This window comes from Papaver somniferum, chromosome 10 (genome assembly GCF_003573695.1).
Source record: "Papaver somniferum cultivar HN1 chromosome 10, ASM357369v1, whole genome shotgun sequence".
Lineage (NCBI taxonomy): Eukaryota > Viridiplantae > Streptophyta > Magnoliopsida > Ranunculales > Papaveraceae > Papaver > Papaver somniferum.
The window spans coordinates 92740050-92757528 of NC_039367.1; the positions used below are offsets into that span (position 1 = coordinate 92740050).

General features: G+C 36.0%; 1 protein-coding gene, 1 long non-coding RNA gene and 1 other non-coding gene across 9 annotated transcripts; all 3 read right to left on the reverse strand.

Moving 5' to 3' along the window:
* Nucleotides 1-777: 777 nt before the first annotated feature.
* On the reverse strand, nt 778-3488 carry LOC113317756. 5 transcript variants are annotated; one of them, XR_003343983.1, is made up of 3 exons: nt 3359-3488; nt 2806-2954; nt 778-1250 (listed from the first exon to the last, which is right to left on the reverse strand). XR_003343983.1 is itself a non-coding variant. In XM_026565895.1 (3 exons), exons 1-3 carry the CDS (start codon nt 3471-3473, stop codon nt 1045-1047), a joined length of 225 nt encoding a protein of 74 aa, XP_026421680.1. In that variant the 5' UTR covers nt 3474-3488; the 3' UTR covers nt 778-1044. The 5 variants fall into 5 exon arrangements, 2 of the variants coding, with proteins under 2 accessions (XP_026421680.1, XP_026421679.1); XR_003343982.1 differs by having other exon boundaries at nt 778-1594; XR_003343981.1 differs by having other exon boundaries at nt 778-1597; nt 1691-2954.
* A 2178-nt stretch (nt 3489-5666) lies between these two features.
* TRNAK-UUU lies at nt 5667-5739 on the reverse strand. Its single transcript has one exon. It is a non-coding gene; the product is annotated as a tRNA-Lys (tRNA).
* Nucleotides 5740-7103: 1364 nt separating this feature from the next.
* LOC113319363 lies at nt 7104-10855 on the reverse strand. 3 transcript variants are annotated; one of them, XR_003345406.1, is made up of 10 exons: nt 10354-10852; nt 9812-9845; nt 9461-9647; nt 9160-9374; nt 8940-9076; nt 8616-8859; nt 8306-8421; nt 8073-8165; nt 7925-7984; nt 7107-7405 (listed from the first exon to the last, which is right to left on the reverse strand). It is a non-coding gene; the product is annotated as an uncharacterized LOC113319363 (long non-coding RNA). The 3 variants fall into 3 exon arrangements; XR_003345407.1 differs by having other exon boundaries at nt 7104-7405; nt 8306-8859; nt 9785-9845; nt 10354-10855; XR_003345405.1 differs by having other exon boundaries at nt 7105-7405; nt 8306-8859; nt 10354-10853.
* Between the last annotated feature and the right edge of the window lie 6624 nt (nt 10856-17479).

Genomic DNA, 17479 nt, shown 5'->3' on the forward strand with positions numbered 1-17479 from the left:
TAATGAAGATGATAGGGTTAAGATGCCTCTTCCACTTTCATCATCTATGGATTTTTTCAATTATAACGAGTTTGATTATAGTTTTAACCAAGATGAGTGGCTTAATCTTCCTGCGCCAACTACTACTACTGATGATGCTATGGTTATGATGAATAAATTCCCCCCTCTACCACTCTCATCATCTATGGATTTTTTCAATTATAACAAGTTCGATCAAGAGGAGTGGCTTAATCTTCCTGGGCTAACTAATACTACTACTACGGATGATGCTATCGCGTTAGCGCCTTTTCCTGCCGTGATCGACTTGAAGCCACTGCAGTATTACTATGCAGGTTTAATTCATTGATACGATGAAGTGCTGAAGAAGACTAGTGCTGACTGCTAAGTTGTTCTATTCTTTTGATTTTTGTTATCTATGTAGTGTAATAATGTAGATGCACTGAATGTTGAATTTGCAGTGTGTTCATAAATTTCATTTATATGTGCAGTGTAATTCTTTTGATTCTAGCATGTCCTAGTAGTTCATGAATATATTAGCCTTTTCAGTCTGATCTCTCCTATGATATCTATCAAATTCCTGCATTTAGCCAATATCTCAGAAAGATAATGAAATATTGAGATTTTCCGGCAATTTAATTGTTCCCACATCCATCTGACAGGTTCAAGGTAAGCATTTGCATTCCACTAGATAACCAAAACAAAAAGCATGACATACTATCAAGTCCTGCACAAGCTTACAAGGACAATTACTCATGATCTGACTTGGTCAGCGTGAGAATAGTACTTGTTCAGGATTTTTATTAAAATGAAAATGGATAAGAAAACACAGGACTCGGTTTAGCTTTTATAAGAGACAGGAGACAGAGACAGAAGTCACTAACAGAAAGAAGAATAGAACAGATGACCATTCAACCAATTTCAACAGACTTGTCATACATCATCTGGTTGACTCAGACTCTTAACAAACTGAGCAAAAACACAATTGAATGGACAAATTTAAAACAACACAAAAGAAGAAAATTCTTCAGTTAATAATACTCCCCCTCAAGCTAAGTAGAAGTAGGATGCATAAGCTTGGACTGAAGACTGGTGAAGTAAGTCCTTTAGTAACGATATATGCCACCACCTGCAAATGAGAAGGAACGATGCTGATCTCAACATAACCAGCAGCCACCAAATCCCCGACATAGTGATAATCCAACTCGATATGTTGGGAACTTGCATGAAAAACTGGTGTTATCACGGAACAGCTGAAAAAAATTTGAATAACTGATGTTCAACTCAGCTAACAAGTAGGAAATCCATAGTACTTCTGAAGCAAGCAAAGCTAAGGCCTTATACTCTGCTTCTGAAGAAGAGTTAGCAACAGTTGGCAACCTTTTAGACCTCCAAGCTACTAAGGAATGACCCAAAAATACACAATACCCAGCAGCGGATTTTCTGGGGTCAGAGCATCCAGCTCAGTCTGAATTGGAAAACCCAGATAAAGCAAAATCACCAGCAGCCAGTTTGATTCCACAACCAATTGAATCTTCAAGAAACCTCAGACATTTCCAAACTAAAACCATATGACTTCTCCTAAAACTCAACTGACCTGCTTCACTCACAGCAAAAGACAAAGTTTTAGCAACAGGAAAAAGTTTCCCTAAAATCTACACCTTCCTCCTGATGGAATCCTTTAGCCACTAACCTGGCCTTGAACCCATCAACTATCAGCTTTAAGTTTTTCCTTGTACACCACATCCAAGTACATCTATAGAAGAAGAATTTGGAACCAACATCCATTTCTGATTGGTGTGTACATTCTGAAATTCTTGTGACATAGCCTCTACCCATTTAGGATCCTTAGAAACGGTTTTATCTGTTTTTAGCTCAACAGGATATCTAGAAGCAAAATGAGGAACAAAAACTGTAGTAAGGCCTTAGCTTTTCTAGTACCATATCTAGACCTAGTGACAATGGTAGTGGCACTACCAGTAAGTATATGGAGCTATTGGTACATTGAGTAGCTGAACAATGTCTGGAGCTGAAGGTAATCTGGCTACTTGAGGAATATGAATAGGTATTTCTGGCATATTAGATAGAGATTGTAAAGTAGTAGGTAAAAAGAATTCTGGAAATGAAATGATAGCTAAATCAATTGGTAAAGTAGATGAAGGAATTGAGACTGCAGTCGGAAAAGGAAAAAGATTCTCATTCAACGGCCACATGTCTAGAGACATAGACCTTCTTGGTAGCCAAATCAAAACACCTGTATCGTTTATGCCACAGACTATATCCTAAAAACACACACAAAGTGGTTAGGGACTCAACTTATCTTTAGTGCAAGGAACAAAGTTTGGGTAACAAGCACATACATACGCTTTAAAAAGGAATAATCTGGTTGCTTAAACAAATCTCAAAAGGTGATTCATAACCAAGTAATTTAGGAGTTCTATTAATGAGATATGCTGCAGTGAGGAATGATTATTTCCAGAAGGATTTAGGTAAAATGCTTGAAAAGAAATTGTTTTACCTACTTCACTCACATGTCTATGTTTCTTCTAAGCTAGGCCATTTTATTGTTGAGTATTTGGGCAGAGCAAGAGCATGAAATGACTATACCACATCCATCTATGAACTCTCTGAATTTCACTTAAACTAGTTCACAAGCACCATCTGACTGAAACATCTCAATTGTGCAGCTAAACAAATTCTCAGTTGTTGCTTTAAAATGTTGGGAACAATCTAAAGCATCTGTTTTTAAGCTTCATAAGATATAACCAATTATACCTACTAAAATGATCAATAATAAGAATGTAGTACCTATAGGCTATAGCCAGCGAAGACGAAGTAGAAGTAGGTCCCCGTGCATCACAATGAACCAATTGCAGAGGTGCAGAAGTAGTTCTATTTAAAGTTGAGAAAGGTAACCTTTTGTGCTTACCTAACTGACATGAGTGGCACAATCCATCCTGAGAAGAAGAAAATGATAATTAGATTCAGTTTTTACATTAACCCAATACATCAAAACAACTGGTAAGAACCCTCTAAAGATGGGAAATGAAAGCTTCCCTCTTGAAGCTGTGAGCAGCCTTGAGAGTGACATTGGCTTTGGTGTTAATAACAAGCTCTTTAATCTCTATCAGGCATTTAATCAAACAATTAAGGTTCTAACTGAATCTGTTCCACAATGAAAATTAATGACTGGAATCTTCAGTAATACGAAACCCCATGATACCCAGTCAGTATTGTATATGTTGCAGACTTGAAGAGAATACAATATGAATGAGCAGCCACAGCAAACAAATGCTTCACACAAGATGAGAATTCAGAAACAAATTTATCATGATATCATCATCTAAGTGAATAATCGAACCTTTTGAATTCCTCCGTCTCCAATTTGGGTTTCCTGAGATGAGAGTATTGTTGGTGCCAGTAAGGAGTTTCGAATCGAGTCTGGGGTTTGAACGACGAAAGAAGAAGAGAAACATTCATTTCTTTTTTTATTTTTTCAAAAGGATCCTATAGGGAATATATAAAAAGATGGTAATTTTTTTGATTTTTATTTCTTAGTCCTGCTTACTACCTCCTTACGATCTTAATATAAAAGGTGTGGAGCCACTCCACTCATTGCCAATTGGTTTTGAGTTGGAAGCCCACGCAGTTCTATCAGCGTCCATAAATTTGTGAAGATATTATATGCCATAGGGAATATATATGACCTTATAATCACGCCTTAGATGAAATTCAAATTCTTATGACTCAGAAAGTCAAAGAGAAAATTACGGCCGCACTAATGGAAGTTTCCGGTACGAAAGTGCGGTTTGGCGGTTCTCAAATCTCAACTCTGAAAGTCTCTGATCAATTGTGAGGTAATCTTTTAATTGATTTTTTTTTTTGCTTTGTTTTTGTTTTGTTTTATTCGTTAAAATTAATTTCTAGAAATTCCATGTTTTATATTTGCAGCCATAAGCATACCTTATTGGACAATGAGCACCTCATTCATATATTGCTTTGTAGCTCTCCCATTCTTGAAGAGTTGAGTGTGAGAGTGTCTCTTTGGAAAATACAACACCTAAATATTTTTGGTTCTAATCTGAAGCGGGTGTTCATTAAAAGTGCAATGCATAAGTATTTCGATATCCAGATCAATGCACCAAATTTACAGTCATTCAAATACTCTTCAATGCTTTCACGGGATTTTGTTTGGCAAAATTTCTCAACATTGCTTGATGCAGAAATTATCCTATCATGCTACGCGGGTAATGGGGAAACAGGTGATAAACTTTGTCATTTAGTAACCAAACTGTTCAAATGTGTTTCTCATGTGAAGTATCTAACAGTATCCGAGTATGGTCTAAATTTTCTTACCTTTCAAGATCATTTCCTGAAGAGTTTGTCTCCATTTTATAACTTGATTCGTTTGGAAGTAACGACTGCAGCTTCACATATTGGATATGGATTGGATGATGAGGTTATTCTTCCATGTTGGAGTGTTGAAACACTACTCAAGTTTCTCCATGTCTCACCAAATCTGGAGTCACTCATCTTTCTTGATGGATTTTGTGACTATGGATCTTACCCATCTTATGATTGGTCGCTAGATTTGCTTCCTCACTGTTTGTTGCAGCATCTCAAGTCTATTGAGTTTCGTGGGTGTTTCTGGAACCAGGCCGAGAAGGATCTGGTAAGATTGTTTCTGAAGAATGCAAAAGTTTTACAGACGGTAAGACTTACTATTTCGGGTCAGTCATCTTATTTCTCAAAGAAGTCAAACTATAAAAAGAAAGTTTTGAATGAGATATAGCATTGTTTCCAAGAGGCTCAGTCGACTGTGTACTTCAAGTCTCTTGAAACATTTAAAGGATTACCTGGTCTGTTGAAGCTTTGAGTGTTGACGACGGAGAAACAACATATCCACCAGGTCTCTTCAAGATGGGCAGCAGAATTGTTTACTTCAGTTGGTTCGTTGCTGCTGTGGTACTGCTTCTTTTCAGTATTTTGTGTTTCTTTTGTCTTTTTTTGGATTATGAATTTCATTTAAGGAACTGCTAGATCCCTGGTGATTTTGTTCCATGTTTAACTCCTTGATGCTAAAAACAGCTCGCCATTTAAGGAGGCAATGTCAGTACCATTTTAATTTGAGCATTTTTGTCAGATAGTTCATGCCATGATAATTTAGACATCTTACTCTAAGGTTCATACATTTTGCTACCCTTAAATATGAAACACTGCAGAGCTTGATTGAGATCTAATACCATGAAATAGTAGCAGAATTATCAGCAAGTAGTCATCTCATTATTCTGAAAAACATTGATAGTAAACACAAATTTTGACTGGTTTGTCTTACTAAACACGGGACAACAAATGTGTTTCCACCTTTCAGGTGCCTGGACTCGACAAGCTTAGCTTAGCTACAACTTCCCCTCCTGCATGGATTCCAAGTTCTATTGTTACTGGAATTTCACATTTTCTATCTGACATTACCAAGCTTCATACTGCTGCAAAATAGTCCAGAGTTCTGATCTATTAATACCTACAAATTGTGTTTGAGTTGTGTCACATGACATGTGTTGTTAGAAGTAACTAGGTAGTAAGATGTACGTACAGTCTAAGCAATTGTCAGATTACAGGGTAGTAAGATGTACAGTCTAAGCAATATACGAAACCTTAAGTAATTTGTATTCCGTCTGTGGAAATCGAACCCACGACCTTATGGCAAAAAGCCATACGCTCTACCAACTGAGCTAAGACGGCAAGAGATGAATTCAAAACTAATGCTACACCTCGTGGTTAGTAAGTTCGCGAATTATACTCGATCCGTACGTATCAGCCGTATAACTGAAATCTCGACTTACATTCGCGAATTTCCAACTCAAAACAAATTATACGCGTATTTACGAATTACCGAATCATACGGCTCGTATAATATTTTGCCATATCATCACTAAATTATCATTTTTTATTATATTTTTGACTTTTAAAATTTTACATATACCAATCTGATTCCAATACCACCAACATACATGTTATTTGCTAATTGTAATTCATATATCATATATATAGTTTATGTCAACTATTAAATTACTGTATCTAAGGAGGGATTATATTAAAAATGATTTTTTAACAGGTTAACATATACCGAATTTTGTACGCCGGATACATATCTCTAAAACGAATTATACACGTAGTATGCCGTTCCGTATTACTGTCGAATTACAAACCGTTGACCGCATTTTTGACCGAATTTGAATTTTACAAATCCGTATAATACTCGTACATATCCAGTTCCGAACGTCTCAATAAAAAAAATACTAGTGGGTCATGGACTTGCTTTTATTCTCTTTGTTCACGATATAGACTCCATTAAAAGTACCACTTTGAAATGTTCAATTTGGTAATCATAACCAAATCCAGATTCTACATACTTCCTACTTCGATCCTTTGATGCACCAGGTGGATTTAGTACTCTCTTACATTTGTTGGTACATGCGTTTCATAACATAAGAACACACGAGTGAGACTTATTAGAATGCCTTAACAAACACTACACCAAATCCAGGTTTTTGTCACAGAGCATATCTGTCACTGATTAAATTTGTAACACACGAAACGCGTTGCAGAAACGCTGTGATATTAATCAACTGTTTTTTCTGTGACAATTATTGATTAAAGTCACACTTATCAACCGTTAGATGGCTAAAAAGTAACGATTTCCCTAATTTTGAAGTGGCAACACGTGCCAATTTGTCACAATAAAATTCCAACAGTTATAGGTGTGGGTGTATTTTACAACGATTCAGTAGAGGATACGTGTCCCTTTTTGTTACCTTTACAGTAACACCTGTAAGTGTGACCTATTGCTTTAACAAATCTTTGAGTGACACGTGGCGTCCTCTTACCTGAACACTGGGATGATGACATGTGTTTTCTTTGGCTAACACCTTTTGTTACAATTATTTCAGTGACAATTTTTTAAATTACAATTAAGAAGTCCAGATCCATTATTACGGGCCTGGACTTCTAGTTTACAGGCCTGCAACACAATTTATCCAGAAACACAGGCCTGCCATACAATGAAACCTGAAATACAGGCCTGTAATTTCTCAGTCCGCGAACTATCCACATTTTAACACTCATACATACATTGCTGAAACACAAGTACAAAAGTCTATTCATTATGATATTTAACCAAAAACAAAAAATTGTTCTATTCATTATGAAATTTAACCAACAATTCAAAGCCAACACTCGTGAGCTGCTACGCCCAAATAAAAAACAAGCTTAACTTCTCAATAGATACAAGAAGTTGCAAGAGAATAAACATATACAAATGAATCAATATGATTGTCATCATACCATATGAGCATAGACAAAGTTATCATTTCAAGTAATTCCAGCGTAGGCATCAAATACGCATGACCTGTCCAGTAATAAAAATTGAACATGTTAATGACACAAGTGTTGGAGTTTCATGGGTTGAAAGAGAAGTAGAAAGAAAAACAGAATAAAGAAATATAAAGAACTACATTATTATCATCGATCTCTCTTCATAAACTCCAAATTACAGCTTAGCTATATAAAGCAAATCATAGACTAAGTGGCATTTCACTTCCCACGACTACCACTTCCTAAAGTGTAGGTAAACAGACTCAACATTAACACCTATGGTTCATCATCACGTCCTGTAAACAAGAAAGACTAAAACTAATTCAACACTTCAGTTCTACATATAGCAGGAACAATATGGTGGTTATAGGTAGTTAATGGACAAAGAAAATAAGACAAGAAACTAACTACTGTGGAGATAGAAACTATTCAAGGAGCTTATTCTAGTTCTGGATCACATGGTGTATACAACAAATCTTTACAAACAACCACAGTCTAATATATTTAGCTTGATATATAAAATTGAAATAAGTAACACTGAGTCTACGATCACCTTATATGCCGAAGCAGTAACAAAGAACTCGTCCTTGGGTACAAATTTGACACTGGGAACCTACGAAAAAGAACACGGCTTCAGTACCACAATTATATTATCAAACATGAAAGAGCTTGATAAAAGGATGCCTAGTGAGGAATAAGACCTTCGAATGGCCATTTAGTGTAGACAAAATCTTCCCAGATGTGCGGTCCAAAACAATAGCATTTGTGTCAACCCCTCCGGTTGCAATGATATCCTGCTAGTCAATAAAGGGGATGATCAGAAAGTTTGGATTCATAACTACACGAGGATTCCAAAAGTAGAGGCCAGTGAAATGAATGTAACATTATGCAAGGTCCAAAAACAGCATGGCACTACGGCAACTTATAGTTGTACCTTGGATGGATGTATATCAACGAACAAAATGCCAGGTCTGTTAGTTTTGTGAAGGGATGTCTGGAAAGCTGGGTGTACCTCTCAAGGGCATCGACAGGAGCCAATGCGGAAGGAATCTGGAAACAAACAAAACGAACAATTAATAGTGTGAAAGCGGGATAGTGAACTTCTAACTACGCCTTTTGAAGCAAAACAATCTGGAGTCTTGCTAAGAACATTGAAACCAATACCTGAAATAGTTAACATCAGGATACTATATTTATTAAGGAGTAAAGGAAAAAAAACTACTATAGAAGTAATGGATGCTTACAGTTGTTGACGACAAGGCAAATCACTCAGTCCAGTGATCTTATATTCCGAATTTGAGGGACTAACCTTAACCCTTACATTTTTAAGGGTTCACTTATCCTGTCAACAATAAAACATATGCCAAGTTTGAAGAAAAATTACGTTTACCTTGTCCCAGTTAATTTGGTTTGGATGATTCACATTTTGATTGCCCAATAAAAAATCAATTACAGGTCTTGGCCATATTATCATGGTAGTAGACACATCTGCAGTAAATTCGAAGTGATTAAAATGAGCCCCAATAATACATTAGATTTGCAGCACCAAGAGAATAAGGAATGCTTACCAATATTCAGAGATAATCCACCTTGAGTGGTCCTAAAACTGGAATGAAAACCTCTACATCCATGGACTCCACCACCCAAATCAACAAAGTTCTGTGGCTCATTGTGGAAGAACAACTGACGGACAAGTAGACAACCCCTGCAATTAAGCAAAGCATCAGATGAAATACTTGTATAGCAAACACAAAACCGCTTAAAAATTAAATAAAAAGATTCACTTACTGTCTTGCTGCATGCTGTCATAAGACTATATCTAAAACTCCGAGAGCTTCTTGTGAGTTTTCAGTTTGACCACGTAATGCATTTGCTATGGCCTGCATAGGGATCTTGGCAGCAAAACTTATCTCTACCTTGAAACTCTTTGTCTGGCAAGGACGCCTAGACCTTGGACTACCTCCGTCACCAGATTCGCATTCACATTCCCATTAGCAGCAGTTCTAAATTAAGAGACTTGAATTAATAATAATGCAGCAGAATGAAGAGAGAACAATTCACCGCAGTCCAGCATTACATAAAAGAATACCTGTTAGATGAGGCCTCTTCAAGCACAACAGTGAACTCAAGTTTGTTAGTAATTAGACTCTTTTCCGGATCATAAAAAAATGGTTCCCAGCCAACTCGGTATCATAGGCCTCTTTCACTCGATCTATCACTTCCCTACCAATGCCTTTTCCATCCACAGATCGACCATCTTCGTAAAACAGGGTAACCTAAACCACAAGAAACGAGGGGCAGTCATTATGGGTTTTATCTTTCAAAGCACATTACTGGCATAGAATATGCAAATTCATACACAGTAGTAGTGGTAGAGAAATCGCAAATGAACTCAAACAGGAAGAAAATAGACCTAACAAAAGAGGTGCAAGGACATTACCAAACCCTTCTCCAGATTTTCTTTTCCTGCAATACTGAAAATACACAAGCACAAGAAACGGATCAATTAAGCACACTCATTACAATACTAAGTGGGATAGTCACATGACTATATAGTATATACATTCAGCTATGGACATATACCAACAACTGCTTTTTGGATACCATCAGCCACTTATTTGAAACCCTTGATTCGAAAAATCAGATCCAAACAAAAAAAGTAAAAGAAAAAAGAAGTAATGAAAAGTATGTACAGCTTGACAAAATCAGATCAATAATCACCCATAAAGATCATCTGGGTTGTGCCAAAAAAAAATTAATAAAATCTAAAACCCTTAGATTCATAAAATTTGAAAACAATAAAAGAAAAAAATCAGTAATGAAAAACAACCTTCACTAAGTAACAACATAGTAACAACACAGTACAACAATTAACCCTAAAGATCATCTGGGTTGTGCCAAAAAATCAACGAAATCTGAAACCCTCGATTCACAAAATTAGATCCAAACAAAAACAGTAAAAGGAAAAAAAAATCAACATACCTGTAAACGAAGATTATGAAATTAGAGAAATGGGTTTTGCTCTCTATCTTGATTTCGAGATTGACTTGAAGAGATTTGATGGGAAAAAGAAGATGTCTATCCAAACCCTTAAAAATTAAAAACGCAAACAATACCATAATCGTTGATCTAAGTAAGTATTACGTACAGAGATAGTGAGAGTGAAGGTATTCGGTGGTGGTGATTACTGATTAGAGAATGAACGAAGGTGGATGAGTTATTCTGAGTTAGGGTTTTATTCTTTTGGAGGCGGAACATTAGATTGAAAGAGGAGAGGAAAGTGAAAATGAAAATGAAGTGAGAGAAAAAAAAGAAAGATGTTTTATCTAAAAGGCTTTGGACACCAAATACAACTGGAATTGGATGCTTTCACATATAAAACAACAATTTTACAAGGTTTATGAAACTCCCAATAATCAACGACACCAAATTTCCGTTGCCTTATGTCAGGCCTTGCGTCTATTGTTGCCGTCCAAGACTCTAATGCGACGACTAGCTAGGGTTGCTGTCTTTTGGAGCTGTGACCTAATCTCTTTGATTGTAAGATCAGGATATCGCACAGACCATAGGAATACTAACTGTGACACAATTTCTATCTTCATTTCAGGTGATATTTACCATTAGAGGGGACCCTGAAATACTTGAAGCAGTTCTTAACACCTATGGAGACTAAATGAGGAGTAACTGCACTTTTTCAAAGCAATATAACAATGACTGTAGGATAGGTATGATCACCTGTACTTTGTTGTGATATAAGACGAGTGTTTCGTATTCAGATTTCCTATGCTTTAGCTTCATATGAAGCTTTCACCTGCAACACCAGTTAACAAAACAGTCAAATGTTGGAGCCTAGTTAACTTCCTTTAGATGCAAAACAAAGTGCATTCTAGCTATTTTCGGTGTGTCCTAGTTAAATACATCATCACCATCACTAGTTTTTCTGATACACCAACTAATCCAGGCCACTATTTCTCTACTGGGAATTTGAGTTCTCTTGGTGTTATTCTTCTTTGCCAGGTCTAGTAATTTGCCAAATAACATGCCTTTAAAAAGTTTGCTAAATCCTCTATAGTCCATGGTGATTTTCTATCAAAGCTCAGTAAGTTACAGCTTATTCATCATTGCATCCACATCTATAAACTTCTTGGACAAATAACTTTCAAGACAATAATCTATATGGACACCAGCTCAGTTCTACTAAACATGCAATTGATGAAGAACAGAGCTTCAGCTCCAACATAAATTTATCCAAACATTTTTTGTTTAGATAAAAATTACTATCTGTGCATCTCATAGTAATTAAGAAACTCAATTCTGTAATCAATTAGTTTAAATCTAACCCACATCAGAAAGTCAGTTCTTTAATCAATCTAAACATTCAAAATACCCTCTAATCACTACACCATTTTAAGGTTTCAGCAACCCAGAGTAGCAACAACACTAGTGCCGTTGCGAAATTTTTGTTGCTAATTTCCATTGCTAATATTTCGCAACTGCATGTTGTTGTTGCTAATTTCGCAACCGCGAGATTTCTGTTGCGAATAGAAACTGCTAGTTGTTCGTGCATGCGAAGCGCGCATGTGGTCGGGAACACTTTGACTTGTTTTTACGCCCAAGTCAAAGTTTGGTCAAGTCCTCTTCTTCTTTTTTCCACCCCTTCAGCCTTATCCGCCTTTTCTATCATCCCTTAGAGTTTTCTCAGCCACATTTTTCTTTCATCCTCTTTCTTCTTCGAGCTGCAGCTCTGAAGAAGCCTAGTTCAACTACAACTTCAAACCCTTATAACCAGATTGATCACAGGACCACCATCAATTTCTTCACTTCATCTCAGATTCAAAAGCAAACCCTAGTCTCTTCTTTAACTGAATTCTTCTTAATCAAGAGTACAAAGTCATCAGAATCATCTTCAGATCCCTTTTCACAAAATCGATTGAAGCACAACAACCCTAGTTCGATCTGCATGTAATAATCATTCTGTTCTGTGTATATGTTGGTTTTAGGTTTATGTTTGCTAATGGATTTTAGTTGGAATTTTTGTTGCAGTTAGAAGCATCGATATGAGATTTAAGGGCATTTATTAGACTTTGAAGCATCGATATGAGGTAATAAGGTCATCTTTTTGTTCTAGTTTTATGATTTGGTTTCAATTTTAGGTTTGGTTGTCTATGAGATTTGGGTTTTTATTATTTTCGATTTTGAATGGTTCTCACCTGGGTATGGAACTAAGAGATCATGATAATCTTCAGTCTTATTCATCTCCGTTTATTTAAAAAACTTATACCCAATCTTCTCTGCAGTTAGGGTTTTTTTTCAATTTACTGTCTAATGTAATTTTCCTGGATCAGTTATGTTAAAACTTATACCTAATCTTGATTTCTTTTATGTTTCTTCATTAATGGTGATTTCTGAATGACATATACTTTCATGGGTTTGCGACCTATAATGGTGATTGCTTTTATGTTTTCCAAATCCAACTTCAATGATTCAGATATCTACTGTTACCATTTAAACTTCAAATGAAATAATTGTAATTGCAGGACCTATTTGAACTAGCGAAATTTGTTACTATAGAAGATGCAGTAAATATATTAACTTGGATTTGAACTTGCTCCTCGTAGGCAGATAAAATTGGGTTTCACATTCTATTTCCCAGTAAGGAAGAGCATCAATTGCATCTGGAACTCCTATTAATTGGAAATCGCATATGCCATAATTTAGTTAAGGTAAAATTTTGTAGCCTTCTTTTTAGTTCTTCCCATTTTCATTTGTAATTGCTTTTTCTTTTTTCTCACATGTCAAGACTCTAGCTAGTTCATTTCTCACTGATATATTAAGGTTTCTAAACCCTTTGTTTTCTACCAGGACCTGAGAACGATGAACAAGGGAAGCCATGTACGTAGGTTTACAGTTGCATGAATTTCAGCTGAAAATTTCCCTTTGTTATTATTTTACAATTCATATATATATTTATTAGATTATTATGTCGTTATCACGTTGGTATATCATCGACTAGGCCCCGTTGATTCAGACTAAGGAGGCCTTATTCTTCTTACACTAAATTTGTATTTGGTTTTAATTTGTACTTCTATAAGTTAATGCTTCTCATTACATATGTATTACCATTGCAGTGATTTTAAGGTTAGCATTGCCTCTGAAAGTTGTTGATGGTGCGGATCCAAGGGAAAAGATTAACCAGCAAAAAACTGTTATAATGCACAAGAAGCAGTAAGTGTTCTTACATATACAGTAGTAGCAAATAAATTTACAATCAAAATTGATGCCAACTTAAAATAGGTATAAGATCTCTTATGTCCCTAAGATAGCCCTATACTTTCTAGTACTTTGTGAGTTTGATTAACTTCGTGGAATGTTTGTTAGTTTAAACTTCATTTCACCTTAAACTTCATGAATTCGAGACTTCATTTCACCTTTATATTCCTCCACTAAAAGGAATACAAAATCCTTTGAATTGTTGTTGGTATTGGAGGTAACCTCATGGTTCCCAAGACCTTTAAGTTATTCTTGGAGTTGGTGCTAGTAGTGACGAAGCCAAAAGAAGCCAGGGGAAATTTGGTTCTTGCTGGCATAGCCTTTTTGTTGTTGGAGGTGGTGGCTGGTTTTAGTAGTAATGATAAACCCAGGGTAAATTTCCATGGCACCCAACTTGTTAGCGGTGGGTAGTGACTTATTGATTTTATCAATCTTATTGCTCTTGTTGTTGATGTATCGTGTGTATATGGATAGTTGAAGTATTGGCAATCGTACTATGTGTCCCTACCTCTCACATGCTGTTACACTTCACGTTTATTCATTTATTTGATGACTTTCTTATTTAACAAAATAATCCACTGACTTTGAGCTGCGTTTTGGGTGCAGAGTAGCCAAAGCAAGGTACTTGCAACAGATGCTTGTGTATAAACATGCTAAATTGCAGTTAGTGCATCTGAGGCAGGAAAGATCGCATGTAATCTTCTTTACTTATTTGTGTTTTTTGTTATGAAGGTAATGTTATTTATTGAGTTAGAAGAGCTTAATATGACACCTAGTGTGAATTATTAATGTGATGCTTCATCTTTTTGTATAGTTTCACAAATATAAACGCTTGTGTTGCCTTTATGTTTGTATCCAATGCTATGAGATCTGGGAATCTTGGTAGTGGGAAAAAACCTGGCATTTGAAACACAAGTAAGTGATTAGAAATTATTGGTTATATTTCCCTTCTCGATTTTTCCATCTCATTGCAATGGCATCCAACTTGTTGGCGGTGGGTAGTGACTTATTACTTTTATCAATCTTATTGCTCTCGTTGTTGATGTATCGTGTGTATATAGATAAATGAAGTATTGGAAATCGTACTATGAGGCCCTGCCTCTCACATGCGAACAGAACAGAAAACCAGGATAATTGGCTCTCAATATGTGAATGTGTTGCGTAGTTCTCATTTTCCCAGGTACGGTGGGGTATCTCCAATGTGGCTGATTGATTGCATTTCCAGGATGAACATGATGAAGTGACTTCTAAAAAGTAATAGCTTGGGGCTTTAGATAAAAAAAGTAAAGGACTTAACTCAGTCACTCATTTCCTCCTGTAAGATCACAATACAACCGAGCTCCAATGATGTAGTTGAATTGGTGAATGATTATTTAAAGAGAAAGCTAGCAGATTTGTTCGCCAGGACTTACAGGTACGTACTAATCCATCGTTACTGATATGATTTCACCACAATGTTAAACTAACTTATTTAACTTGGTGTATTTATTTTTATGGCTTTACCTTCAGTTCTGGGAAGTGGTTGGTTTTGAGAGAAAGACTTCTCAGTATGACCTTCTGCTCAACTACCGTGATTTCCTCCATCAAAGGTTGTTGCCTTTTCTCCTATCTATGACTAATTATTTTAAATAATAATTTTTCTTGATATATATATTGAACCCTTTCTTCGTGGCTGGAAGGTTTAGCATAGATGGTTGTCCATCATCAAGTACAGTAGCAACAATCAAATTGATTGATGTGAATATTATGAAGGTAATGCTATTTATTGATTTAGAAGAGGTTAATACGACGCTTGATGTGAATTATTCATGCGATGTTGCCTTTACGTTTGTATCCAATGCTATGAGATCTCAGAATCTTGGTAGTGGAAAAAACCTGACATTTGAAACACAATCAAGTGATTAGAAACTATTGGTTATTGTTCTTTTTCTTCCATCTTGTTGGGAATATCTTTAACCTGGAACCGTCTCATATAAGCAACGTATCTTTTTATGCTTACAATTTGCTCTTCATGTGTGGATTGTGTATAATGCTGTTTGAGCGATGGACTCGCCTGTCAATAGCTTAGTTGCATGATATTTTACATAGTTGTTTCTTCTCCCCTGTTGTTTTTTTAACTGGAATGAACTTCTGGCAACTGTATTCCTAAACTGAATTTTTATGCTGCAGTTAACTAGTCTCCTTCTGAGCAATCTTCTAGATGTGGTTGAGGAGGCATACTTGATACATGTAGAGCTTGATAATGTGATTAAAACAAGTTTCCGTTAGCTCAGAGGTAAAAAAGTTTCTTTCGTTCTCTTTCACAAGCTATATATTATGCATATATTGTTTAATCTAGCTTTAGCACCTTTAGCATTTCCACTTTCAGCTCAACAATGGTTGATTTTTTTCCGAAACCTACTCTTAGTTGTGAATCGTGTTGTTTGTCCTACGTAATAATAGTCCCTAGTGCCGCCACGTTGACACGTCAACAAAAGAAGTCTAAATGTGTAATGCCTAAACTAGAATATGATTTAAAGTTCTTGCATATCCCCAGAAGGTCTCCCTTTTTCACATTTACATATATCAGCATAGTTGTGCACAATTTAACTTTGGCTTATGTGACAGTTGACCAACTTGATTTGCAACTTCAATTTATTGATTTCAAAGTGACTCTAACTCTTGATATGACTTCTCTGAAAATGTATGTTCTGATCTACTCTACTTTTTACTGGAAATTTCAACATTGTATAGCTTTCCACCGAATTGTTATGATTTCCTTGTCACTTGTCTTGAAACAGAGGTGGCTACCCCTCAAAGATTCTTCCTTCACAATTCCAGACAAATTCACCAGTGTCACAACTTCCCTCAGCTGAAATTTTGGTCATTTTTAAGGGATTAGTGAACTGTTCCTTTGGATTAGGTAAACAACTCTGAACATGATACTATTTTCTTGTGCAATTATATGGTATTGAGGTTGGATTTTAGGAGTGTATTATTGTTCACTCATTCTCACACTTGTCTCTCTGAACTAACTGCATTATCAAGGCTCCTAGTTATTATTACTACATTTTGATAAGTGAACTGAAATGGAACTTTAAAGTTTGTTCTAAGCCTCCTACGAGCATACAACTCAATTTCAGTTCACTTATAGTAGAGTAGTGGAAGAAAGAGTTCTCTTTTCCCTCTCACATGATGTTCTCTTAAATATTTTGTTTGGATTTGCTTCTACATACATCTCCATTTAGTTCACTTATAGCAGAGTTTGTCGATATTTGCTTTACATGGTTTTGACTTGTCTCTGCAGATTATACAAAATCTAGGATTTAGTCTTTTGTTTGTGACATCAGTACTGAAACATCAAGTTGGTTATTATGCAGGTCAAAAAGCAGTACTCTGGTGATATTTTAGAAGCAGTTGAATCTTTGCTGAGGAGATTGGTTTAGCAAGCAGAGTCTGGTGATACTTCTGGTGATTTAGTCTTTCTTTCCCTGTTTTTCAATGCCTGTAATATTCAATTGAAGAATCCTTTCTTTTATGATAATATTATCAGTGGTGATTCTAAACTACATTTGTATCAGTTTTGTATTGCCATTGTAGTTTGTATATATGTGTGGATGTTGAATATGGGTAACTGGGTAACTGCAGGGGTGAAAATGTGGGGGTAATGAATGTTGACTAGGTCAATAAACATAGACTTGACCTTTTTTTTGTGGTTGCAAAAAATTAGCAACCTCAGTTCTCTGTTGCTAAATCAGAACTAGAACCAATAAATTAGAACCAGAACCAACAGTATCTGGTTCCGGGTAAGGGTATTCCTATAATTAGCAACAGATTAGCAACAACAGACTGTTGTTTC